The sequence below is a fragment of the Ambystoma mexicanum genome, chromosome 11 (genome assembly GCF_040938575.1).
Source record: "Ambystoma mexicanum isolate Mex_15411 chromosome 11, UKY_AmexF1_1, whole genome shotgun sequence".
In the NCBI taxonomy this organism is placed as follows: domain Eukaryota; kingdom Metazoa; phylum Chordata; class Amphibia; order Caudata; family Ambystomatidae; genus Ambystoma; species Ambystoma mexicanum.
In genome coordinates this window covers 128506342-128533279 of record NC_090934.1, presented here as the reverse complement: position 1 = coordinate 128533279, position 26938 = coordinate 128506342, and the positions used below count along the sequence as shown (strand labels likewise).

The 26938-nt window shown below is 44.9% G+C and overlaps 1 protein-coding gene across 1 annotated transcript in view; it reads left to right on the top strand.

Moving 5' to 3' along the window:
- EPHA10 (EPH receptor A10) overlaps positions 1 to 26938 on the top strand; it is a 1411836-nt gene that overhangs the window by 1092895 nt on the left and 292003 nt on the right. The window contains exon 10 of the mRNA XM_069622653.1: positions 9139 to 9264. Within this exon, the coding sequence (XP_069478754.1) occupies positions 9139 to 9264 (126 nt within the window). The remainder of the gene's footprint in view (positions 1 to 9138; positions 9265 to 26938) is intronic.

Sequence of the window (26938 nt, the reverse complement as noted above, 5' to 3'; positions counted from 1 at the left end):
TGCTCCAGAGTCTCACAGGCATCAGCTAGGTTGACTCTCTTTTCAACCACCTGCCTGAAGCCTGGAAAGACTTCTGATTTTGCTATCTCAGCGGCCTCCTCCAGCTGGGTGGAGAAGTCCCTGGTCAGAGTGCTGATTTGGACTGGTGGCTTCAGGAAGGGAAGGCAGTCCTTGCAGGAAGGTTGATTTTCAGAAATAGAGAGGACCCCCCATCACCAGTTTGTTGTCCTACTGCTACTACTGTCACGTCTGGGATTTGGTTGTTCTGGAAGTGAAATTCTACTTGGTCAGATTTTTGTTCAACCATGTGGCAGGTGCCGTTTAAACTAACATGGTTGACACTCTGTTTTAGTTTTATGGGTCGGCTTGTCTGGGTCCAGAGGACCATGTTTACACAATCTATAAGGGGTGACAACCTTCGCAGGAGGTCATTCTCTAGTAAACAAGGGGCGCCTTCTGGAGTCACAACTATGACCAGGTACTTCACCTTGTGTCACTCAATTTTAATGTCCAAATCTGCAGTCCCCTCGATGGGAATTTCCTTCCCGTTGAAGTTCTGAAGTTATCGAGGAAGAAGGGTTAGAGGAATTTGGTATTTATCCCCCCTTCCCGAATTCAGTTTATCAAAGGCCTTTTTGGACAGAAGGGTAGCTTGGGATCCAATGTCCACCAGTGCCAAAATTGTACCCTGCCCCTGTATTTGGACCGGGGCATAGAATCTTCCCTCCTTCTCCTCAAGGGGGCACAGATAATGTACATTTTTGGACAAATGGTGGGTTGGTTTTCTAGTTTTGGACACTGATCGAGAAGAGATTTAAGCAGCACTCTGTTTGGAGTCTAGGGAATCTGAAAATAAAAGGTGGCAAATAGATATGGGAGAAGTTTTGGGTTGCCCTGGTTCCGGTTCTGGGCGGCATCCCCATGCCCCCCTTTTTGGAGGCAGTCACCAGGATGGGTTTGAACCAGGGGATTTTCGTGCTGTTGATTCTTGGGTTGGATGATGGGCGTCGCTAGCTCAGTCCCCACATCTACCCACTCTGGATTTGGATCTTTTGGGACCCATTTTTCTTTGGGAGGAGTTCCCCCATCTCTGAAGGAGAAGATCCTTCTCCCAGGATCCTCTGAGGATCCCTCTCCTTCAAATTGGAAGATTTGTACCTCCTCCACAAAATGGGTCTGTTTGGGTTATTTGTTTCTCCTACCCCCCATCTGCTCCTTGGGTGGCAGACTTTCAGGGGCAGGAGATTTTGGTTCCGGTTCCTGGGTTTCCTGGGGCTTTTTACAAGTGGGAAAGGAAGCTTCTTCCAAGGCTTTACACCCCCCTTCCCCTTGTGCCTCCTCCCTGGGAACCGGTGGGTTGTCGGGGTTCTGCCCCTGTCATTGCTCTGGAGCACCAGGTCCAGAGTTTGAGGCATTCTGCGCCGGCATGCTCCTCTGAGGGTTCTGTTGAGCCATCAGCATGCGACCCAGATCCTGTGCCATGTTTTGGACCTGTCGCTCTAGCTGTGACACCCGCTCAGGCTGATATGGGGTTCTGTTGTCTCCCCTGGGCTGATCACGGGAGGGTAACTATCCCTTCTCTGAAAATACCCCGGGTTTGGAAAATTTGGGTACCCCTCCACCCTTGGCCTCCCCTCTCCCGGATTGGGTTGTCTGGGCTCAGACAAGTGGGGAAAGAAGGATGGATTATTTTGGGGATGAAAGTTTTGTGGGCACCTGGGGAAAAAGTTCTGTCCAGGATTTGAGGAATTTCTGCCCTCCTGTGGGAAGTGAGGAGGGAAGTTCCCCGGGTTAGCTGCTGTTTGGTTGGATCCCCCCCCCCTTTGGCTGGAGGAGTCCACACATAACCCAGGATGGGTCTGTTCCCCTTGTAGCAGGGATTTATGTAGTCAGGGGAGTGAGAGATCCCATTTGTGGGACTACCTCCTTGGCTCCCTGTTTGTGACTGGCCCGAGGGCCTTCTGGGCTTGGGATTATTCTGATTTTGTGCAGGCAGGTTTTTAGACTCTACATCTAAAATGGGGGCAACCTTCACCTCTGCCACCTTAGCAGCAGCAGGGGTGTTGGTTGTTTTGGGGCTTTTTGCATTATTTTTGTTTTCTATGGGCATTTGCACCTCATAAATTTGTGTGGCCTGTTCAATGACCCAGTCTAGTGATCTTTTCTCATGAAAATCTCTCACTAGCTGGGTCATGATGTACTTGGGGAGAGCGTAGAAAAAAGTATTCACAAATTCTTTGCTGTCCGTGCGCCCCCTTTTGGTGGTCTGCACAAAGGCACGTTATCATTCCTGCACAAATTCTTGTGGGGCCTGATCCTCCCCACATTGCAAGTTGTAGGCTGCCTTGCGAGCCTCCTGAGGATTTCTATGCAAAGAAAATGCTTCAAGATGGCCGCCTTATAGGTGGACCATCTAGAATGATTTTAGTCCTCCAGCCCCACCAAGAAGCTGGAGTGTTCTGGTGAGAAGGTCCATTTTACATGTTGAATACAGCTTTGGCTGTCCTTCAAATGGAAAGTTTCCATCATCTGCTCAAAGAGCTCTAAGTGCTCCCAAACAGAATACTTTGCATTCTTATGATAGGGCATGATGACACTCCTTATTGCTTTGATTTGCTTTAATGGGTCCTTAAGCAAGGCCCTTTTTGCCTTATTGGCCTTCTTGGTTCGGGTAACCCTGGTCCACTCCTATTCTGACTCATAGGCACTGCTCCTAGAGGTGCCCGTCTGGTCTTCTAGGCTCTCCCGGATTCTGTGAGGCTGGGAATGGCTGGCAGATGTGAGGACCTAGTCTCCTGTGTCCTGGGCACTCAGAGGAGTCTTCTGATTCCTCCTTGCTCCCAGGATTTGATGGGAACCCCCCCCCCCCTGTCCTAGCTGGGCACCTATTCTCATGGAGTTCCCCACTAAATTTCACAGTATTTGGGTACCCATACGCAGATGCCCGCCCATCCATTCCTGGGAGGTGCTGGTCTATAAGACCATATTTCTGATTGGATTGCAATCTGACATCCCCGTGGCCCCTTTCTCATGTGCGCCAGTGGACATGGGGGTGGCAGAGTCCAGGGATTGGAAGAGGTGAAGGCCTCTGTACTATGGTTCCTGAGGTTATGCTCAGGTGTTTCCCTTTCCCAGCGAACCTCATCTCTATCAGTCCCTGTTGCCATGCAAGAACCTGAGCTTTCTGTTCCTCTATCAAGGCCCTGCTAGTTTCTATCAATCTCTCTTGCATGGCTACCTGCCTGTGGAGCCTGTCATTGTTCTCACAGAGACACTCATTTTCTCTCTGTGCTTCCTGGGTTGTTTTTGAGTACGGGGCCAGTCTTTGCTGCAAGAGGGTTACCTCCTGAGTCCTGTCCATACTGGCCTGGACCTTCCTTGCTAGAGCATCTTCCACCCTCCTGGTGTGCTCTAACCATTTTTGATGGACTTTTTGGAGGTCACCCAGTCCCTGAAGGGGCAGGTGATTTTCTTCCAGTTTCTCTTTTAAATAGCAGACTTCCTGGCCTAAGGTGTCCCTTTCCTGAGCAAGAGCCTGGCTCTGTGCAGCCAGGTCGTCCCTCTGTCTTTGAAGTGCACCAGTTTTTTGGTGCTCTTCATCAAATTCTGCCTGGGTGTCCAGGTCTTTCAGGATTAATGTATTACTCTCTTCTTTCTGTCTGTCTAGGTGGCTTTGCAGGGTGACTACCTGCTCTGCGCATGCCCTGTTGAAATGTATTTGTTGTTCCAGCTTTTTCTGGCTCTGCAGTAGGGAGTCCAAACTTTCTTGGTACTCCTTCTGTAGGGCCAGCATTCTGGTATCCTGTTCTGCCTTTTCCTGCTGCAGGATACCCATGTCCTCTTTTATTTTGATTATGTACTGCCTACTTTCATTTTCTGACTCCTGGCTCCTCTGTAGCCTCTGCTCTGAAGAGTCCAGATCAGTTTGGGCCTTTTCTAATGCCTGCAGTTGCCTGTTTGCCAGATCTTGGCCCTCAGCATATTTATCCTGTATGGCTCCGATATATAGGTATAGATATGCCGCCTTTCCCTTACGGGCCATATATAGTTCACCCAGGGCCATATGTAATGGACCCTGGTCTTGCCATTTATTCAACCCTGTTGCAGTGATCTGTTGTGTGATTGCCTGCAACCTCACATTCTGATCTTGCTCTGTCCATTCACCCCTTACAAACAATGTATGCAATAGGTGTTCTCTAGTCATATGCATCTCTACCAAAGTCGCCATTATGGAAATATTGATTTCCTTCCTGATTTACAGAAGTTTTATTTTATTTTTACAAAACAGACCAATTCCTTAGAGGGTTCCTATTGAGGGGTGCATTTCCCAGTGTAACACAGTGTGGTATCCCAACAGGATTTATGTACCCTGTCAGTTAGCACACTGTATTAAGCTATCACAAGTGCTATATCTAATCCAGAAATCGCGACGAGCCCCCAATCCGTAAGTAATTTTAACCCAGCACTCCACCTAAGTCAATGCCTAGCGGGGATGCACAATTGAAACACTTAATTATATGTTTGTGTATATAAGTTATTTTATTTCTGAATGATGTACCCTTATATCACGCCCCTCTCTTTGAATCCCCCCGGTCTCACTGAACCAAGAAGAAGGTTGTTTTGCAAAGTTAAAATATTTATTTTATGGATTTGAACTATATATATATATATATCACAGTTTAATGATTTTGAACAATATCTAGATATCACACTATTAATATTTATACAATGATCAGCATTGGGTGATATAACAACAATCAACAATCTCTTTAATCAGAATGAATATGGATAAGAAAAGTAATGTAGCATAGAATAGAACTTTGTGTGGGTTCAGTCAAATGCAATGATAGGAAATTAATGCAGCACAGAAAATAATACTTGTGTGTGTTCAATAAAATGCAATGTAATCACTCTTTCCCCCTGCACACTACTCATTTCCCCCTAATATGCAAGATAGAGATGGAAAGAGAGAAAACAGGTTTCAGGAATATACAGTCTCAACCAATACAGTTTCAATCTCAATTCCCCGCAGCAAGCAGAGAGAAACAGGAATGATTTCAAAACAGCTCAAATGCTTTTGAATGTGGTTTGGAATGAATGGGAAAAACACTGAAAAATGACTTTAAATCACTAAATTGGATTCAAAACTAGTGGGAGCTGCTTTGGATAGCTTTAGGTAAACACTAGCAATGATGGTTGAATGATAGCAAAATGGAAACTGAATTCAGAGGTTGAATGCAAAGAATAGCTATTTACATGTGGCGAAATTGAGCCAAAGGCAAATCCGCGGCAAACTTTTCAGCGCGCGTGAAATGCGATTGCCGAAAAACAATAAGGAATGCGGTTTGGAAGGATGAGGATGTTAGCTTCAATCTGACACTTAAATTTCGTTTCTAGCATGTACGGTTCAGAAGTTATGAAGGTTTTAGTAGAGGTCGATTTTTCTCAAAAAGGGTCAAGATTTTCAAATGAAAGATGCGCTTTTGAATCACAAACTAGGATTTTCTTTACACTACGGGAGGCTATGAAGATGCAAGATACCCAACGGGCAGCCACCAGAACAGCGGCGCCTCCGCTTTGACTTTTGCCCGCCAAGACACTTGTCTTTCTCCACCAAAAATATTAGCGCAAAGATGATATTATCACTACAATTATCAAAGGACTATATGGGTAAGGGAACGATTCAAGGAAAACAAAAGAGATTCTACAAGCAGTTCTGGATATGTTGGAATGGGTTGGATAGGATTACTTAAGGATAAGAGATTGGCTATGGACAATTCTATGCTAGATACTCACAACTCTGGTTTTGGAATGGAATAGGCACGTCAGGATCTGGTCAAAGATTTTGGACTGGAATTCTGCTAGCCCACCGGACAGGATTCAGGCACCCGGTTCTGCACTCAGCATGGCACTCTGGTCTCTGCACGGCACTCTGGACTGGATCTGACGGGTTGGTTCTGGGTTACAGCTATATGGTTACAGCTCTGCTCTACTGGTTTGGATCTCTGGGTTCTGGCAAGAGTTATTGGCTAGAAGCAGAAAACAGCACAGCCAGGCTGTTCAATTTTTGATGTGCCCCTTGGAAGTCTGGGGGAAAAATCAGGTTGCAAGATTTTAAAGGCCAGCTGAGAAGGGTTCAGCTCTGGAATTGGGCCTTCTGCTTTCAGAGTTCTGGATTCTTGTATCTGGGTTCTCCTGCAGAGCGCTTTGCCAGTAAATCAGTTGATGGGTGAATGTGTGTGTCTCTATGTCCTAAACAGTCCCTATTTATGTATTTCCCAAAGGGGTGGGTAGGCTGATTATACTAGGCCCACCCTCTAGGAATCTGATTGGTCAGAGTATTTCCCCTCTCCTGATTTGAGAAGCAACCAGAGTGTCATGATGTGTCACGATGACGCTGTGTTTATGGTCCAGGGAAAACCCTCCCCTTAGTTTCTACACAGAAAATCTATTTTTCATATAAAGCATATTTACAATATCACCAACTTGCTAATAATACATTTTCACATCACAGATTTAACAGAGCACTTATCCATCCGAGTCCCATATTCTTGAGAGTTTTGGTTAAAAACTGACAGTTTTTCACGCTTTTGGGTGGTTACCCAGTGTCAAATCTGTACAGATTTTTCCACATACATGCGCATGACATCTGGGCATAATCCTGTAAACTTTCATATTCCTAGCATGATCACAATTGCTACAACATCAACATTTTAGTGGTCCTCGTCCGGTCTCTGAATATCGCATAGGGTTCAGAGTAGTTTCAAACTGTGAGCAGAAATTTCATTTTAACAACACTATATTTACAGATTTTTACCAATTTTATTCAGTTTTTTCTATGAGTCTTTTTCAAAAAAGATATTTCCTGCAGTTTCAGATACACATATCTATCTAGTCCCGCCTCCAAGGTTTTGGCTGGGCCAGAGCAGTACTGGGCCTCTTCCTGCCAGCAGTTGGTTTCTGTTGACGCCCGAATTTGCATTTCCTTTCAGTTCAAGAAGCCTATTGTCTCTTTCCCAGAGAAGCATAGCAAATCCCCTCCCACCTCCATTAACAACTCCATGCCAGTTCCTGAGCAGAGAGCAGGGGGGAAGATGCTTTTGTTTGAGCAATCTGGGGAATGTGCCTTTGAAGTCCAATGTGGCCGACCTTAGTTCAATTTTAAAACACTGTTTAAAATGGTCTTTTCTAAAAATACAATTTACATTTTCAACAAATATACCCACAGATCTCTTCATTTCAGTCTTTTTCAAACATAGAGATTGAATTGTAACAACCTATATTGCTATTGATGACAAGTCTCTTCTTTTACACAATTTGATTTTAAGAGACAAGTTTTAAACTGACAGGTTAAGTAAATGAGTGCTTCTGACACAGTCGAGTGGCAGTACTGCACCCATATGTGACATATTTTTCCATGCAAGCACCTTATTGAAAGGGGATAATTTTGTGATGAAATGTACTTCTCCTGACATTGTGCTTAGGTGGATTCTTTAAATAAAGTGATGTTTAACACCCAACAAGGATGTTGGATCTTTTCTGATGTTTGAGCATCATTATTTTGCAAATTGAACAGCTAAGGAAAAATGGATTTTAGGCACTTCTAGGTTTTCCTGGCAATGCAGGACTGCCTTTTCAAGTAGTTTCATTTCACTCTGCGGGCAGCCCAATGATAGGTTTGGCAGTGTGGTCTCCTGTGTTACCACTGACATAGGCAAAAATGGATTGGTGGCCTATTTTTTGGTTTCCCTGCACACTTCTCAGAGACTTTTAGCACACATAAGGCTTTTCGGCTGCCATTCTGTTGTTTTTGATGAAAGCAGCGCACAGTGATGTTGCAGGGCATAGACTAGTGGGTTAGAACATCCCACAGGTGTGATGTGTTCTCTTCGGGGTAGTTTGAGAAGCAATCTGGCCACCGCATTTTGTATGCATTGTAGTTTTTAAGTCCTTCAGGCATGCCCAGTTACTATTGCAATATCCTGATAGATGAACATTTCCAGGAGAATGATAACTTTATGCTACAAATGAAGTGGACATAATATGTGCACCTTTACAGGTTTGCAGCAAGGCAGTTTTCCAGCACTGATTTTATTGCAACCAGCTTAACAGTTTGTAAATGACATTAATTTTAACAAACCATATTTTACATACAGATCATCAACTTGTGATTAGAACATGCATTTTATTTTGGTCTCCTGAACCACTTTCACCCAATTACACCACAGGCTGTGTGCACGCTAGTGAAACAGTTGGCAGGAGAACAAAAGCTAATGTAAATAAATGCATTTTTACGTGGGTCTTAATGACGTGTCATAATTTAGTATGCAACTAATATTTTGATTATGAGGAAACTGGAACTAGTTTACCTCTATCATTAAGAGTTAATTTGCTTCTCCATTTGCCCACAACCATTGAATAACCTATTCCCTAATAAAACCCATTCCCTAATAAAACCCATTCCCAATAAAACCCCTCCATCTATCCAATTGCACCCATCCGTACTATGTCACCCATCCACCAAACCATACACTCACATTCATCTACTCATTTACACTAGTACACCCATTCATCAATTCACACCCATACATCCATCAGCCTACTCACACTTGTTTATTCATCCATTCAAACAAATCCATCCATCTACCCACACTCAATCCATCCAGTCAAACTGTATGCAAATAGTTTTGGCAAAACTGTACACTCTACACAATCATGGCCATCCAACCAATCCAAAACACTGACATTTCCTCCCATCTCCACATAACCACCACACCACTACTCAATGGCATCTGTGCACAACATGGCTGCCACCATCCTTCCACACAGTCACACCCTTGCATCCCTTCATACTTCAATTCCTCCACTAACAAACACTTTGACCTATAAAAGAATGCCCGACCTACTGGCGTTACTGCTAGTTGTTTACACATGTGTTTCCATGGGCTTATTCCTTAACATTACACAGAAGCATGCAGGACATGGTCTGTGCCTCCACTACTGAAGGATGCACTGAGGAATATGTGCAATTATCTCTATGCTGTACCTAATGATGCTCTTTCATATTCTAAAGAAATCTTTAGGTCCTTTTCTCTATGTGTTCACAAGTGTGTTTTTCTCTCTCTCTGTTTTATGTAGTCAAGATACCAACCAGAAGAACATACATTGACCCGGACACGTGTGAGGATCCTATGCAGGCCGTCCATTTGTTTGCGAAAGAACTGGATAATTCTTGTATAAAAATTGAAAGGATCATTGGAACGGGTGAGCATTGTCTTGTTATTTTTCCAAAGAAACAAGTCTAAATAGTAAATGCCATCTTGATATTTGTTCGGATTCAGACAAAAGTAAACATCTTCCCTATTCCTTGTTTGAGCTCCTTCTATTCCTGCCATTATTGCTGGGACCCTCCTTTACAGCATTCTCCGCCTTGTTTCCATTATTTCTCTCTCACTTTATTTTTTACTGTTATCCTATGTACTGCATTGCCCCCTCCCATTTCCCCCTGCACTTTTCCCCTTTCCCCCTCCCCTGCACTTGCGCGATCTCAATCTCACCTGGCCTAGTAGGATCGTTGTCTCTGTCTTCCCTCTGACCCCCACCCCTTGCCTCGTTGCGCCTTGAAACACTTGTGTATAGACACGTTATAAATGTCATATCATATCATATATCATATCATTACCACTTGCTTTTCGTCCACCTCACTCTCAATGCTCCCTGGCTGCTTGTTTTTAGTTCTCATAGCTTCTATCATCATTTGAGCTCTAATTTCTTTTCTGTGCTATTTAGAGCAACGTCTGGCAGATGCTATTCTCATCTGCAATTGCTGCTGGATTTAAGAGTGCTCTCTTCATGCGCCACAGACATGTACCATTGCAGCCTGTAGGCTCTTTAAAGGCGTGCATCTGCTGTGGCTCAGGGCTCTTCAATCTGTGACTTACCAGTTGTTTTGATCTTCTGTGATCTGTCTCCGTTGACTATCAGGAATAGGGTTGATGGGTGTTGTAGTCAAAATCATCTGGAGCACCACAGGTCACATACTGAGCATTAACCCAGACTGCAGTATCTAGCTGCATTTCTAGCCACCTAAGGGGAAGTGACTTGATTTGAATGTCCCCAAGGCCAGCAGCTATCTGAGGACCATATCCCTCCACGTCCAAAGCCTTAGACAACAAACAATCACTCAAAATGTCACAGGAGAAAGAGAGGACTATTATGGCTGCCTGCTCTAAATTAAAAGAAAATAGAAAGGAGGGTTTGCGAGTGTTCTATTTTCCAGATTTGATCCCAGAAATGCTGTATTGCAGAAATGTAGGAATCCCTCGACTAAGAATGAACACAACCAAATAACCTGTTCTATGGGATGGTTCCCACTCAGGTGGGTCTGCAGCCTTGTTTTAGCTCACTGTACCTTTCACGGAGGCAAAACATTCATTTGCACATCAGTCTAGCCCCACCCACAAGGTTAGCCCTGCATCAAAATGCCAGGAACATTCTTTTCCCAACAAGCATGTCAATGGCCGTCCCAGACACATGCTTCAACCTCTTTGGACCTCATCAGTGAGGTGAAGCTGTGCCTGTCTAATCACAGTGAGACAGGGGTTCACGCTGGGATTACCCTGGGTAATTTAGTGTGAAGCCCCAAGTTTTTCAAAATGTGCAGACATGTGGGAGCTCCTCGACTGAGAACAAATATGGTCAAATTACCTATTTTGCGGGATGGCTCCCACTTAGAAGAGTCTACAACCACGTTTTAGCTTAATGTACCTTGTACACAGGAGAAATACACATTTACATATGGTCAGTCTGGTCCTGTCCAAAAAGAAATCAAAGAAGATCCCAAAAGTTTGCACAGAACTACGGAACGGAGATGTGGCTTTCTCACCGTAGAATCCAGAAAGGTTTCAGCTGATCCACAGAGCAAAACACTGCAGTTTGCATGGATGCCGGCAGGCCAAGACCACCAAGTGACAAGTAAGAGAGATCTGGCTGCAATTTGAATTCTGGTTCCTCTCTAGTACTCTTCCCATATTATCTTAGAATGAATGTGCATTGTGAGCTTAGTGACTGGTTGTGTTTATTGGCCACTGATTGATTTCAGTTCTACAAAAGGAGGGGCTTCATTGGCTTTGCATCCTCGCCACCAAGACATTGGCTATTTATGAGGACCACATCCTCGTACTGAGGCCGCTTTGAGAGGCAGATCTTCTTTATGTTGATTGAGTTGTAGAGCACAAACATATAACCTCTAGGCACCACAATTCCAAGAGTAGAACAATAGAAAACTAGGGAATGCCAGGAAGAAGAGAAGGGAGAGTAGAACCAGAGAGAGCATAAGACTTATAAAATGTAAATGTTCAAATTGCAATTGAGCGGTCACTGGGCTTCATGACGAGGTTGCCAGGTATCACCGGCAGTTTAGTGGCACCTATGGCTTACTGTTTCTACCGCCCAATATCCTGGTATTACCGGGATGTTATGGGCAGTGGTTGAGGAACGGTAACTTCCCAATCCCAAGGGGTCGAATCAGACTCCATGGGATGGAAACCACTAAAGCACAGGCACCATTGCTAACAATGTTGGTGCTTCAGTGAATGATCCGCTGGTAGGGGCCTGAACACCAGCAGCTCAGCTCTGCCAGTAGTTCCCTGCCCCTAACGGCAGACTCAGAGTAACCCAGTCTGGAAAAAACGGTCACAGCCGGTATTACTGGCATGCTTTCCTGTTTTTTTGCCAGACCTGGTTACTCATGATGAGGCCCTACATAGAGTTGCAAAAGGTCTCAGAAAATGCAGTCTTCGGATCTCAGCAGGTGTAGTATGGAATGTAGAGAGAGGTTTTGCACAGCATGTAGTTGGCCAGAGTTTGTTGGAAACCTCTGCAGGTGTAGCAAAGCAATTTGACCCGGATCTTGGAACAGATTGGCTGCCAATGAAGAGTTTGTGATTTTAAGATAAATGTTGGTGTTGTTTATGACAAACATCCTGTTCTGTCCTATCGTTCCTATTGCTAAGAGTTGTATTTTGGAAAGATACTTAAACCATAGGGTAAAGCTCTGAGTGTGACCAGCAGGAACTCCTGCATTGCGTAACCGTGGGCACTGATGCTACGTTGATCCTATGTTAGGTATTCTGGATGTTTGGATGTGAGATGGGAGCTGAGGGTGATGTTATAGCATGTCTGAACATTGGAATGTTCTAATGAGGACAATGATGGCTGGGGCAGCTTGGAAGAAGGTGTGACAGTGGATGGCACTCTTACTTGACTTCCTGTAACAAGCAGACTTGGAATTAAGGCATTGTAGTGCGTATCCTCTTGACTACTACGCTTGGTTTAGACCTCAACTTTTCACGAATAATACAGGCAAAATGCTTCAGAATGGACCCAGCTATGCGAGCTCGTGTGAGGTCCACAGTCCCTCAAGCAAAGTGCCAACCCTACCGTCCCAGGCCCCATGCAGCATCATAGAAAAGCAGCCTGTTTGATGTGCCGTACATCCTCAGGCAACCCTTCATTGCTCCTTGTACTTGATGACCAACCTGCCTGCCCATCTTATTAGCACGTGACTACTAGCCAGTAAGATAGCTCAGCGGGTTGAGCGCTCGCTGCTGCGATCTGAGAGTGATCTGTAAGCCACAGGTTCAAATCCCAGCGAGGCCAACTCAGCCTTGGGAGATATTGTATGTAAATATGTGCTCTGTAAAGCGCTTTGGATTAAGGAGCTATATAAATAACACATCATTATTAGCATTACATTGAGCGTAATTGCCTGTAGAATAACTTTCTAGTGCAGTTCTCTCTGTATTGTGGGTAATAGAGAATAGTTGTTAATGGAGTTTCACTGACTGCAGACGTAGTCTGAGAAGATCTCGCGTTAAACATTTGTAGAATCGCACAAGATTCCGGGGTTGACACCTTTTACATCTAACTGAACATTCTGTGCAGAGGTGGAAGCATGCATTAGCTTTTGAAGCCGCACACATTTCTTCATCAGAAGGTGCAGAGTGAAATGGCTGATAAAGAAAACACAGGACAGACCATCTTTAAAGCAAAGGGGGGAAAAGGAGCTTATACACTTCGTTGGCTGAAGGAACAGGATGTGTGGAATTTGTGTCTTATCTAAAAGACCATATAAACTGCGGGAAGAAGGGGACACGCATAATGGTTAGAAACAGTTCACCTTTCTAGTTGAGTGTTGCATTTAAGAAAACAAACCTTTTTCACATGTCACTTTTTCATATGCTTTCAAAGCCTGGCAAAAAGAGTCTTAAAGTGGCCCCCAGCAGTTTCCTAAAACACTGATGTTATGTTTCCACATTTGGAGCTGACAGTTGCATTTTAAGAATACATATCTTTTTCAGGCAACCTTAAGGTGGGCCCCAGTCATTCCCTAAACGTGAATTATGTTATTTTAAAAGACATCAGAAGTCTTATGAAATAACGTCAGTCATTTTTAGGGAATTGCCGGGGCACACCTTAACACTACGAGTGCCTACATTTGAAAACATATTACATTCACCAGTTACTTGTAAAAAAAATGTGTTTTCTTAAAACGCAAGTCTCAGCTGGAAATGTGACACGCGACATCAGTAATTTTAGGAAACACAGCAAGTAGTGTTTCCGAAATTATGTATGCTATACTTATTTAAATATGTTTAAAAAAAAGCACCTCCAACCCTGTTTGAAGGATGGAAGTGCATATGTACCTTGGCGATTTTCACTGTGGAACCACCATGCATAGAATTTCACAGAGGGTTCAAGACGCACTCTCACGCATTCTGCATTAATGCAGAGAATGTGAGAGCATCCGAGATGCCGCCCCTTGTGCCCCCACCTCGCCCCGTCGCAGTTTTGCACCTGAAGTGGAAGGGCTGTGCTAGTGTCTCCTTTCATGTACAGTAACAGGACCATGACTGTGGGAAGCAAATATTTGTGCCAACGTCGTTCGGGTGGAGACACCGCTGTGCGGCATTCCAACTAGTAATCAAGTAATCAGGTGGTATTTACCTCATGCAGCAGTCCTGGAATACCACATGAGGTAAATATGGCATGGCCTGTAATTTAGTGGACTCTAAAAATGGTATCATGTCCAATGTCGTTTGTTTTGAACATCACTGCCTTAAAAGCTCTAATGAGTGAGTACACACTACATGAATCCAAAGGATGCCCAGCCGAGGTGTGAGCTTTAGGCTTGTAAATGAGATGTGGCACCACCCCAACAGGCTCGGACTGGCCTGTAGGGCAACAAGGCAATGCCCGAACCAAAAATGCAAAATACTAGTGTGGGACAGTTTTTTGGTCAAAGTGGGACACTTTTTTGGCCAATGTGGGCCATTTTGATAAATTGCTTACTGTGTGGGTGGTAGTTTTGACCAGTGTTACTGAATAAATATTCTTTAAACTACACAATTTGAATCAGATTTGATCAACAACCTCCCTTTTGGGTACTACTCAAACTGTCTGTCACAAAATGTCACTTTTTCATTGGCACCCGAGACAATGTTATGCCCCAGTCTGACCCTGCGCCCCAGTCTTTAGTGGCCAATGCTGTAATTGGCATGGGTAGGCCACCTACCTGCACTTAAAGATAGATGTCTAATGTTGATTGTCCTTTATCTTTGTAAAGCCATCCGTTTTTTATTTACTCTGCGCAACCTGGTCAGAATGTCCATCAAACTCACCCCATTGTAAGAAGCTCACTGCTTCCTGTGAACTCTCATTTCTGATCTATTGTATGTTCTTTTTTGATCAAAAGAGCATTGTTCCATCCTGTATATAAAAAATACAAATAAAAAAGCGATTTCCTCTGTGCAATATTGATTTTTGCATGTCATGCACAGAAAGTCCTGGGTTTCGCATTTTCACATGCAAACATGCAAGCCGTTGTTATGCACCCAGATGCCCCCGGGTTAGGTGCGCTATGCAAATGTACAAATAAAGAAATAAAAGAAATAAATTAAATAGTACTGCCTGCCGTGTCTACTCACAGGTCAAGACATTTTCATGGATCACTATGGAATCCGCCTGCTTCTTTCAGATGCTAAAATAATGCACATTCTGTAGGAATCAAAAGCATCTACACTTGCATGAAAAAAAGATGAGGCGGAGGGCAGAATCAGCCATTCAGATCTATGCCTCTGGCGTGTGCTACAAATGCAGGAATATTGCATGGTGCATTAGAACAATGCGTAAATCATTTTATGCATGGTTGTGAAGGACCATCCGCACCCAATGTTGGCATGAAAATGATTCGCCTTCATGTTATATAGTTTTCACAAAGGATGCCTGGGGCCTATCACTATATTTAAACAAAGCATCGCTGAGAATTTATTAGCATGCAGACTCATCATCGGCGAGTAAGTGACTGGTGCAGTCATCGTGAATGCTAATGCGAATATTTGCTTACTGCAATTCGGTTCGCATTTCTGGCCAATGCCAGCACATCAACATGAGCTGCTGCGTTTCTTGCAGTGTGCCTGCTGAAACGAGGTTGGTCGCGCGGACCGCGCGACCATCTCTTAATCAGTCTGAATGGGCTGCACCATCCCGGAATTGATGAATGGGCTCAACCCTCCAGGAATTGATGAATGGGCTCAACCATCCAGGAATTGAAGAATGGGTTCAACCATCCAGGAATGTATTCAGTGTCTCTTCTAAATAAGAGTAGAATCAATAAGAAAGTAAAATACACCATAAGGAATGCCCATAGTTGTAATAAGGTTTCATGATGACGCCTGGGAAAGCGGTGCTCTGGCCAGGGCAGATAAGCGTTGATGGCTTTGCACAGACAGAACAGAGTGAGATATCGTTTGTCACTTACGAACTGTGTCCACCAATGGAGGTTGTTGACTGTGAAACAGAACAGACAGGAAATTCTTTGTGGATTTCGATTTGAAAGTGTCTAATTGTTTGCTGGCTACTATATGAATCAACCTGAATATTCAAAAAATGCCTGCAATGGGTATAAGTTAACAATGTTGTTTTTGCTAATATCTACTTAAGCGTTAAGGGCGGAATTCATGGGATTATTTGCACGATTCAAAGTGACTTTGCACTGCTGAAAAGTGACTTTGCACTGCCGATACAAACCCTGATTCATGGAACTGTGCAAAGTGTATTTTTGCAATGCAAAGTCATTTTTGCAGTACAAAATGACTTTGTATTTACTTTGCACTGCAAAAATACTCTTTGCACAGTGCCATGAATCAGGGTTTGTATCGGCAGTGCAAAGTCACTTTTCAGCCGTACAAAGTCCCTTTGAACCATGCAAAAAGTCCATGAATCTCGCCCTAAGTGGCTGGAAAATGGCAGGGGATGTGCTGTACAAGACCATTTTACACACAATGCACTAGACTGTAAAATCGTGTTATTCCGCTGGAAGAGGGGTCTGTAACCTCTGGCTCTCCAGATGTTTGGAACTGTGACTCCCATAATACCGCACCAGGACTATGCTGGCTGGGACTGATGGGAGTTGTAATGCAAAACATATGGGGTCTGATTCACAAAAATGTTCTCAATTAGACTTTCCCCTGTTAAAACGTGTGTACATCAGGCCCATGGAGAGCAAAGGCTAGCAGGCACCTGCTCTGAACTGACGTGGATTGCCCGTCCCAGGCCAAGTGATACGAGGCACGACATCCGCTTTTTCGGTCTGTGATTTTAGGGGTTGTATAGAACAGGAGGCCTGATTCTCCATGGACATGCTTTTTCTAACTCTTCGGTTTTGTTGGACTATTTAAGAACGCATTCCTCTATTTGCGGGCATCAGAGCACAATCAGCATTATGGACGACTCAGGAGATCTCAACCATCTCTTTGGTTATGCTTGGCATATTGGTTACTTATGTTGGTGAAATGCCAGCATACAAAATGCCCATTATTAATGCATCCCGTTAATGTCCATTTGTATGGCTGAATCGTATGTTTCAACAGGTTCCCACATGTGTGAAGCACATACTTTAAACGTATTCCTGATATAATCTGCGTGTTGATTTAGGTGCGGCGTGTGGGTAGCAGCCCATGTGTGTAATGTTGTGTTCTCTAATCATAACACTGAAGAGTGAAAGCACGAAGGTTTTGACTGCACCCGTGATCCCTAGTGAGGCTGAAACATGTCTGGCGTTGCTTGTGGTTTCATGCAGAAGGCATCTGCCGTGGCATTTCTAGCTGGACTGCCCCTTTTGGGGTGAGAATTGGCCTGAGTTGCGTCTGGTCTTTCGCCTTATTAAATGGCATGGTAGGCGAAAAAATGATGGTCTGCGGAGATGCCCAGAGCAATGCCAGTGGTTATGATTAATTCAATTGTGCCCTCTTGTCACCATCTCCAGGACAGTAGCCCAGTCTGTAGGTGCAGTGCCCCATGTAGCCCGCCACCTTTTTTCCTCCTCTCAAAATACTGCTGTTTCTATAGCAACGCATACCATTTACCCACTTAATATGTCAGCAACAATACAAATGTTGGCGCTGGATTGCTGTAGTACGTCTTTCCCTTGGCTTCCCAAAAAAGTCCTGTTCCTACTCTTACAAAACCCTTGGAGAGCCATGTATACACTATAAGTGCCCCTAAGAATAGTCTAAACCAACTTTGCCCGCAGATTCTTCTCCACCCATTGCATCCTTTTTAAAGCCCCAGATGACTGATGATAGCCCCCGCCCCCTCGATACTCGAAATACAAGTACAGCCCATCTAGTTCCCTTACATGCCCCCACCATTTGCCCCCTCATTAATGTAGCCTTTCCCCGGGGCAGGCCGAGCTGGTGCCCCGGTGGCGAGCGACAATCCGAAGCTCCAGCGGCAGGGCTACTCGTTTTTCTATGCCGCGTCTACGGACTCATCCGCCTATGTGCTCACCTCCTATGCGTAATTCAAAACATCATTGGCAGATCAGTGAAACACGTGTGATGATGCTCTGGCGAAATATTTTTACAAAAATCGGACTTTTTATTTTTCTCAGATGACGAGAAAATGGTACCCAGTCATTTTGCCGAAAATAAAATAGAGTGGTAAGTTTCACCGAAAGCCAAAATACCGAAAAACACAGAACCTTTTAATTAAATATAAATATGGTAGTGGGGTAAGGGGTTAAAATGGGTGGGGCTGGGTTTGGGGTGGGCCTTAAGAGGGAGAAAAACAGGGTGCTTCTGAGGGACCCCACAAATAAATTAATAAAAAACAATTCAGTATGTTGGCCACTCTGAAATTTACCACTCTGATTATGACATATAACCGGAAAAAAAGTGCCACCACTGCACGTGTCCCCCTTTGTCAGCATTCGTCTGCTACCGTATTAAGAGAGCCCGCGCATCACCAATTAGTGTCCACCTCGCCCTAACACTTTCCTCAAATATGTCTCTATGGGTTGTGACGTCATTCAATGTTATCGGTCGAGCAGCCCCTTTCCAGTGTATGGGACTTTCTGGCCGGCTGGCCTTAGCCATTGAAGGGTTAACCCATCCATGCACCAATCTCTTTGCATTCACGAGCACTTCACCAAGGATGCGACTACTGTGCTCTGCAACCATACTACAAGCAGCTCCCCTTAATCCATCTTCCTACTTTCTTTATACCAATCACCAGCTTCCAATATTCCCAGAGAACACCATGGAGTATCATTTACAGGGGACCCCCCTTTCTATCTGCGGAATGCGTCATGTGATGGATATGGGGGATGCACTGAGGACGTAACATGAGAATATGCTCCTTATGGCTTTTATTCTACAAGTCCAACAAATAAGTCCCTGCACATATAGACCTATGCTTGCCTGAGTATTCACCCCAGATATGAAGAAAGCTCCCCAACACGGTGCCTCGTCTGCCCCTTAATCAGTACCTTCCGAAAGCCACGTCTACAGCCAGGCCCGGTGCCAGTGCACATGTATTCCTAACGTCTTGGGTCTCTGCAAGCTGACTCCTTCATAGCTGGGCTCACCTGTGCAAATTCACTGTTTCAGGCACCTGGCTTCACAGTATTGGTCCAGACAAATTCTGCATTAGTTGTCAGTACATTAGGATTATATAAATAAAAATATCACATCATTAATACTTTACAATTATAAAAGCGCTTTGAGGCTAAGGGGACGATAATTTATTAGCACCGGTTGCGGGGGTGGGAACAGCCAATCAGGTTCCTTGGATCGCGGGCTGAAACTGCCAATCTCAGCCTGCAATCCATGGAACCTGGAGCTGCTTCCCTCACCCCACAGCGCCATTTTAACCCCCAACATCCCTTATGTTCCCTCCAGCCCCCTCTCCCACTTACCTGTTTTCATCGGCGGCGCGGACCCTTCTGCCGCCGCCTCCATATGGAGCCCCACCTTCCATTTCCATGGCAGCCATCTTTACACATCATTTCCATTCATTGAACCTATTTAATGAATGAAAATACTTATTTTTAACTCCCTGGATTTCCGGTTTGGAAACCCAGGTTGCTAATAGCCTTAAGACACTCTCATGCAGGCAGGATCGGGTCTTATCGGCCGGGCACCCTTTAATTCGCTTCTTTATCTCAGGAAGAGGGCCGATAAGATCCAAACCGCCCAGCTGGATTGGTTTCTAACGCTATTTGAAACCTTTCGTTTTTCATAGAAGTGTGGTGTCTAGTATCCCACTTCTGGTCAGAAGGATGTGCGCTTTCCATCAATGACCTGAACCATCTTTAATTGGTTCCATGTGTTAATAAACAAATGAATAAATAACGAAAACGTGTTTAACTAATTTAAAATAATGCTAAAATGTAGAATTGTTTTCGTTATGTATTTTTCTTTATTAAAGTTATTCGTTATTTATATTTCGTTATAATGACTGTATACCCTTTAATTGGGTGCCTGGCCATTTCATGGCACATAGACAGCATTCCTGGTGCCATATAGCCCTGGGCTAAGGGCTGCACTGGCGGGTAAAGCCTGCAAGCCAGAGTTGATCGTCAGATCAAGGTGGAAGATCATGCTGTTTGCACCTGAGCTGATGGCTTCGGACGCTGATCGCAGGTTCCCCGCTAACCACCACAGTACGAACTTGATTACAACCATGAACAAAACTAGGATAAAATGGCCGCCTTTGGAAGATAAATGGAGCTCTTCCAAAGAAGACAACCCTATCACCAGAGTGGGGCATGCTGCCACCAAAGAGTGAACAGAGTCGGCAGGAAAGTAGTTGAGGAAGAAGTCCTACTGCCGGAGGTCTGATACGCTAAAAAGATAAAAAGAGGACTGCATGTTGTTCGGTACTGTGGCCCAATACCAGCCAGTTATTGATTGCATTCTCAGCAAACCGGTTGGTTCAGATGCACAGCGCAAGTCATTGATGGCTTTTGATCCCACTTAGAGAAAGGTGCTTGTGACAATGGATCTTTCTACATCCCGGGCACACATAATTCACATGGTTCTCCAATGATGCACCCAAATGGTTTTCCTGCTGGTCGATAGTCATTTTGGGGGCTTGCAGTATGCTCGCTTGGTTTCTCTGGGATTAATTTGAGTGGTACCGGATAGTTCTCTGTTTCACCGTTATGTCTGCCCCTTCTGCAGTCTGTTGGGTGGCCTTTACATTGCCATATGTCATGCGTGCACAGGACATAGTGACGTATACCTCGACATAAAAGCGCGGAACCATCCATTTTACCCAAACTCCTTGAGAAGGTTCCAGAATGGTGGGGTATTCGAATTATCTTAAGATCAATACAACAGCTTACATTGCTATTGGTTCTGTTTAAGTAAGGAAGACTTGCTGCCCAGGATCAGGACATGGCCCCTTAAACTCCCTGCTGCCCCAAAAGCATACGATTGTGTCTTCATCAAGCGGCTTTAATTTAATGGCTTGCATCATGACATCCTCACAAGACTCGTTCATCTTTGGTGGGAAGAAGTCAAAGTCCTCAAGCTATACACATTAAGCATTTGGTAAAAGGTGTTGATTGACAATTGCAATCCAGGAAAGGATTTCATGGGTTCAGTGTGGATATTTCTATTGTTGAATCAAAAGGGTTGTCCAGTGAATGATGTCTTAATCAACAAGAAGAGGGCCATTCTGGAATCCTTGTTGCTGCTTATGCTTTATGAGGGAGACATGTAATGACGGTGGTCGCACAGGAAAATCCTAAGAAGAAGAAGGAGAGGGATACCTCGTGCAAAGAGGTAGAATTCTTTATTTCGCACATATGGCCACTTATACACAATGCCCTCTGTGTGTGCCCCCTAAAAATAAATCTTGTGTGTCTTGATGCGGAACAGCACAAAGCCATCCAGCTGTTCTCAAACACTCACCATGTTTACTATATAACCCAGCCTCAACCTCACTACAGGGGTTCCTACTGAAAGTATGGTTGGTCTTTCAAGCTCTATGTCAGGCCACAATCCAGACAGCAGCGGTGTCTCTGGATGTATTTAGTCACCGGGCACTAAGGAGTTTCTCTAAGATCTTCTGTGCTCCCTAAGGAAACACACGTTAAGGCAACCCTCCTCGGGCTGTGGCTCCAGCAGGGCCTACAGTGGGGTGCGACTCAGCAGAGCGGACCCCCGGCAGACCCCAAAAGCTCCCCACAAGTAGCATCTGGTGCGATTTTAGTGTGAGAGCTACCATGAAATGAATCTTTGCAAGAGTCAGTAGGCAATTGAAATAAATCTGTTCAGGGTGGCTATCTGCCAGCCGGAAGCTGAACCCTAAAAGGGAACTATCACCAAATATGTATTTACGACTTGTAGTGGGCTACCGCTTTACTGGTAGGGTGTTAAATGAAACAGGGCGAAAGACCAGTGTGTATTGTGTGCTTGGAAGAGTTGCAGAGTCCAACTACTGTCACCGATATGTCAGATATAAACATGTGTGTTGCTCTTATATTGCCAAAATGCTCTTTGATTTCATGCAAAGCACTGAGTAGCTTACATTGCTGTTATTTGCCCTCCTCCCCTTTCCCACTGCTGCCGTCCTGGGTGACTTTAGGGCGGGCAGAGATAAGTTAAAACAGCGAGGTTCGTTCTTTTCCCAGAAAAATCACTTTTAAAGTGGCATGGGGCCTCATTACAATAGTGGTGGTCCGGAAACAAGGGTGTCGTTTGGCACTGGCACACTACGAGTCTTCCTGCCGGGCCGCTGCGCCCAGAAGGGTCAGACCTGCCGGGCGCAGCGGCCCCTCCAGGCAGGCGTCTCATGGACGCACGGTGCTGGTGCTTCCGTGAACACATTTTCAGACTCCACAGGAATGGGCACTAACATTTTCCGGCACCCGGCTTCCCGGTCTGCTGGGACTTGTCCCGGTGGCACCAGGAAGCTAGGTGCCAGTAAAATGTTACGAGTCCGGCGGCAACCTGCCGGAAGCACTGGCAGCCTTACCGCTGGACTCGTAATGAGAACCATGGCCTTTAGTTTGAAAAGACTGGTGCCATCCTATGGAATATGTGCGTTCTACTAGCCCTTATTAGCAGGGGTTAATAGCTGCAGATTATTATGGGGAAAATATACAGCAGGAGAGCTGAAACCCTAAATGGGCACTTAGGATTAAGTACATTGGTCCTGGGTCATTTATTTACTGAACAAAAATGATTTACTCACTGATTGAATTGCTTCTATCTCGAGTCAGAAAGGTATTCATTTACAGGCAGTGGTGTATTTAGAAACAGAACCAGAGGGAGTTGTATTTACAGTATGCCGACTGGATGCAACCAGGGACACCTTACACCATGCTGGGTGGCCAAAGGACATGCTTCAGGGCCTCATCACGTGTTGCTTGCTTGGGGCAGGTGACCCTTGCTTAGCTCATCTGCCCTTCTTTATTGGCACGGCCAACAAAATTTGGCCTCCCACCCCTGCTCGATTTCGTATCCCACCTAAAACACTGGCCTCTAGAATGTGGTAGTCACTTTCTTCAGAGCTAAGCTGAACCGATTCCCAAATCTGGTTACTGGACCTAGAACTTCTTAAGATGTACCCCAAACATGTTATATTTTATTGAGAGCATAGCAATCCGCCACAACCTCAGTACCTTGTGGATTAATGCTTTCTTCTCCCTTCACTCTAACATTGGGTTACATGTCTATATATTGAGATATTATATAAAGAATTATTATATATAAAAACTTTTATAACAACACATTTTATAGTGAATGCACTTTTTGTTGGGCGGGGGGGTTCCCCCAAACACCCATTTCCAACCTCTAAACCCACCCCAATCCGTTTCCCAAAAATATTGAAACCTTTACCCCACCCCTAAATGCATTCTCTATAATGAAAAAATATATAAAATATTCAATATATGTTCTTTCAATGTAAAATGTTTGATATAAACACTGCATACCTAAGAATGCTGAGTATACCCCCACACTGCTGCCTGCCAGCCACTGATATAGGGAAGTCTGTGTGCCCCTTCACCTGGGTTTGGCTGGTGCTTACGCACTCTGCCCCCAAGCAATGCACACTTCCTACAGTCACTCTCTGTCAGATCAGGGAATCTCAAGTGAGCGTGGCTTAGGGCAGGAGCCCCCGCTGCCTTGTGAGCTGAACAAAGCCACCATTATACATCACATTCACCATCTAATAGGGATTTGCCCTAGCGCCTAAACTGCCCCAGGGACTTTACTATTTGGTTCTTGTGTCTGAAAGGACAGCTCAGAAATGAAACGCGGGTCTATGACATTACTGCTTCTTGCACTTCACAAGTTGAATCCTGCAGCATAGCCAGCTTAGCCGTTCATCCATCTGAGTTCAGTAAATTAAGTACAGTTAAAATAATGTTTATAGCGCTTTGAAGCTGTAGGAATCTGACATGGAGCACTATAAAAGAACACAGATTATTATTAATTGCTGGATTTATCCTCCATCTATTTGAGTGTTAGACAAACCCAAGGCTTGTCTACCTTCGGCCATTCCCTCATCTTCCCGGAACCCACCAAAGGTCGGGAACCTATAGCGTCTCCTTCCCCAGTCACGGCCATGGTCTGATATGCCCCGTGGCCTCCTGCTGCAGTGGATGTCTTGTTGAAGCAAGCCGCCATACAGGGGACCAAATTCTTCCACTCTGTAGGACATTCTAGAGTGGGTCAAGAACACGACCTGCTTACCGCAGCCAATCATAACTTGCCAATACCGGTTAATGCTCCCATGGTGGAAAGGGTGGATGAAACACCAGACTCTGGACTCCCACTGCAAAGCATCTCTCTCTCAAGGGAAGAGGCTCCCTGGGGCTGATAGTACTCCTCTTACTTCATGGCTTTTCAATTACCAGTGTTGTGAAGGTCTCCACATCAGGATAATGTTGTCTCTTAGCATTCTCTGTTCACTGTCTCATCAGGAGGGCAACATGTCAAGATCTGAGGGTTTCCTTTTGAACAGGAGCAGGGAGGAGATGGTGGAGAAGTTGGAAATCAGGACACAGGCCTCTGGCGAATATGCATGTTTATATATTCATCATTTAACTCAGGTATTGTCCCAGACAACCTGAAGGATGCGTGGGCCATCCTGCTTCTTAAAAAACCTACACTGGATGCAAGCATACCGACAAACTACAGGCCTATCACTACTGTGCCTTTCCTGCTAAAAATCTTGGATCGAGCAGCCTACCTGCAGATCCTAGATGTTTTGGAAACTAATAAACACTTAGACCTTAGACAATCTGGCTTCCGTCCCCGTCATGGAACTGAAACGGCACTCATTGATCTAAAAACCCAGATTGAAGACCTAAAAGACAAGGGCAAGCTGGCCCTTCTACTCCTTCTTGATTTATCAGCAGCATTTGACCTGGTAAATCACCAAACTAGCTGCCTATTTCTCAGACAAAGCCACTGCTTGGATCAGCTCATTCTTGGAAAACAGATCCATGATGGTCTTTTCCCCAACTGCTGTCGCAGAACCCTCGCCAGTTCCTTGTGGGCTACCACAGGATAGTGTGTTTCCCCTACACTATATAACATGTTTACGAAGCCACTGTTCGATATCTTGGATTATCTGGGTGTCACTTACACTAATTATGTGGGTGACACCAGAATACGCATCCCCATCACAGGTGATCGCACAGCTGACACACTAGCTGTAAACACTATCTACCAAGTCATCCAAGCTTGGATGGCTCAACACGAACTCTGTCTCAATGACGAAAAAGACAGAGCTTCTCATTCTGGTGCTCATCAGAGACTTAACAAACTAGACCCGTCCTTTTAATCTTTTATCATCAATGATAACATCATTAAAATTACAAATGACACAAACATTCTAGGCATATATCTCGATGCCACCCTTTCCCTTTCTAGACAAACTAACACAGTGTCCTCGGCTGCAGCGTACAACTGCAAGCTCATCACAGCCTGTCGACCTTTCCTCACACCAGCCAACTGCACTACCCTGGCTAAGACTTTGGTTATGTCCAAAGTCGATTACTGTAACGCCCTCTATCTAGGCACTAACCAAAGCAATCTCAACAGGGTACAGGTTATCCAAAATAATGCCATCAGAGTTGCACTAAATATCCCTAGGACTCATCACATATCCGACACCAGACGAAGCCTCTGCTGGCTCCCAGTATCACAAAGAGTCTCACTCAAAACACTTGATTTGACGCATAAACGCGTCGCCAACCAAGCACCCAGCTATTTGGCCTGCAGATTCGCTTACCACACCAACAGACCCCTCAGAACCACACAGGCCAATTGCCTCTCTAAACCTCGCTTCAAGCTACAAAAATCAGGTGGGGTCAGCTTCCCAGTTCTGGCTGCGAAACTACGGAACTCACTTCCTAACTCTCTCAGAGCTGAACTCTCGTTCCTTGCTTTCAAGAGCAAGGCCAAAGCTTGGCTGTATACCCAAGACCATCCCCAGTATTAACTGGCCCATCAGTCACTACCCGTGTACCTTCTACTACTGTATAAAGATAATGATGTATATACTTGTATAATAGTTCTATGATTACTTAATAGTGTTCCTGTACATGACTGTACATTTTTGCCTATTCCACCACTGTATATTATCCCTTTTGTTATGCTTTGTATTTCTGTTATGTAACCTAAGTGATGCGCCCGGATGCCCTTGGGCCAGGTGCGCTATATAAATAAATAAAATACAAATACAAATACACTCCAACGCATACCACCGTCTATTGCTCATAATGTACTAGGCTGACCACATACACCCGACTAGTCCACCAAGCCTCATAATGTACCAGGCTGACACATACACCCGACTAGTCCACCAAGCCTCATAAATTACTAGGCTGACCACATACACCCGACTATGCCACCAAGCCTCATAATGTACCAGGCTGACCACATACACCCGACTATGCCACCAAGCCTTATAATGTACCAGGCTGACACATACACCAGACTAGTCCACCTAGCCTCATAATCTACCAGACTGACCACATATACCCGACTAGTCCACCTAGCCTCATAATGTACCAGGCTGACCACATACACCGACTAGTTCACCAAGCCTCATAATGTGCCAGCCTGACCAAATACATCCGACTAGTCCACCTAGCCTCATAAAGTACCAGGCTGACACATACAACCAACTAGTCCACCAAGTCTCATAATGCATACTGCAGTTCCATGTTGATCCTTGTGGGGGCAGCCATGTTGGTCCATTGCCCAATGGAAACTTCACCTGCCATATGAGCCTGGCGCCAACGGTGCCAGGACTGGCTCCAGGGTACCCGAGAGGGGCACGATTGGGCCCTTGGGGCCTTTTAGAAATACTGTGGCGAGGGCCAGAGGTCCCGAGTTCCCTGGCCAGGGTGTAAGGTTGTGACATCATCACATACACCAACTAATCCACCAAGCCTCATAATGTACCAGGCTGACCAGATACACCCAACTAGTCCACCAAGCCTCATAATGTAACAGGATCATGACATACACCCGACTAGTGCACTTAGCCTCATAATATACCAGGCTGACACATACACCCAACTAGTCCACCATGCCTCATAATGTACCAGACTGACCACATACACCCG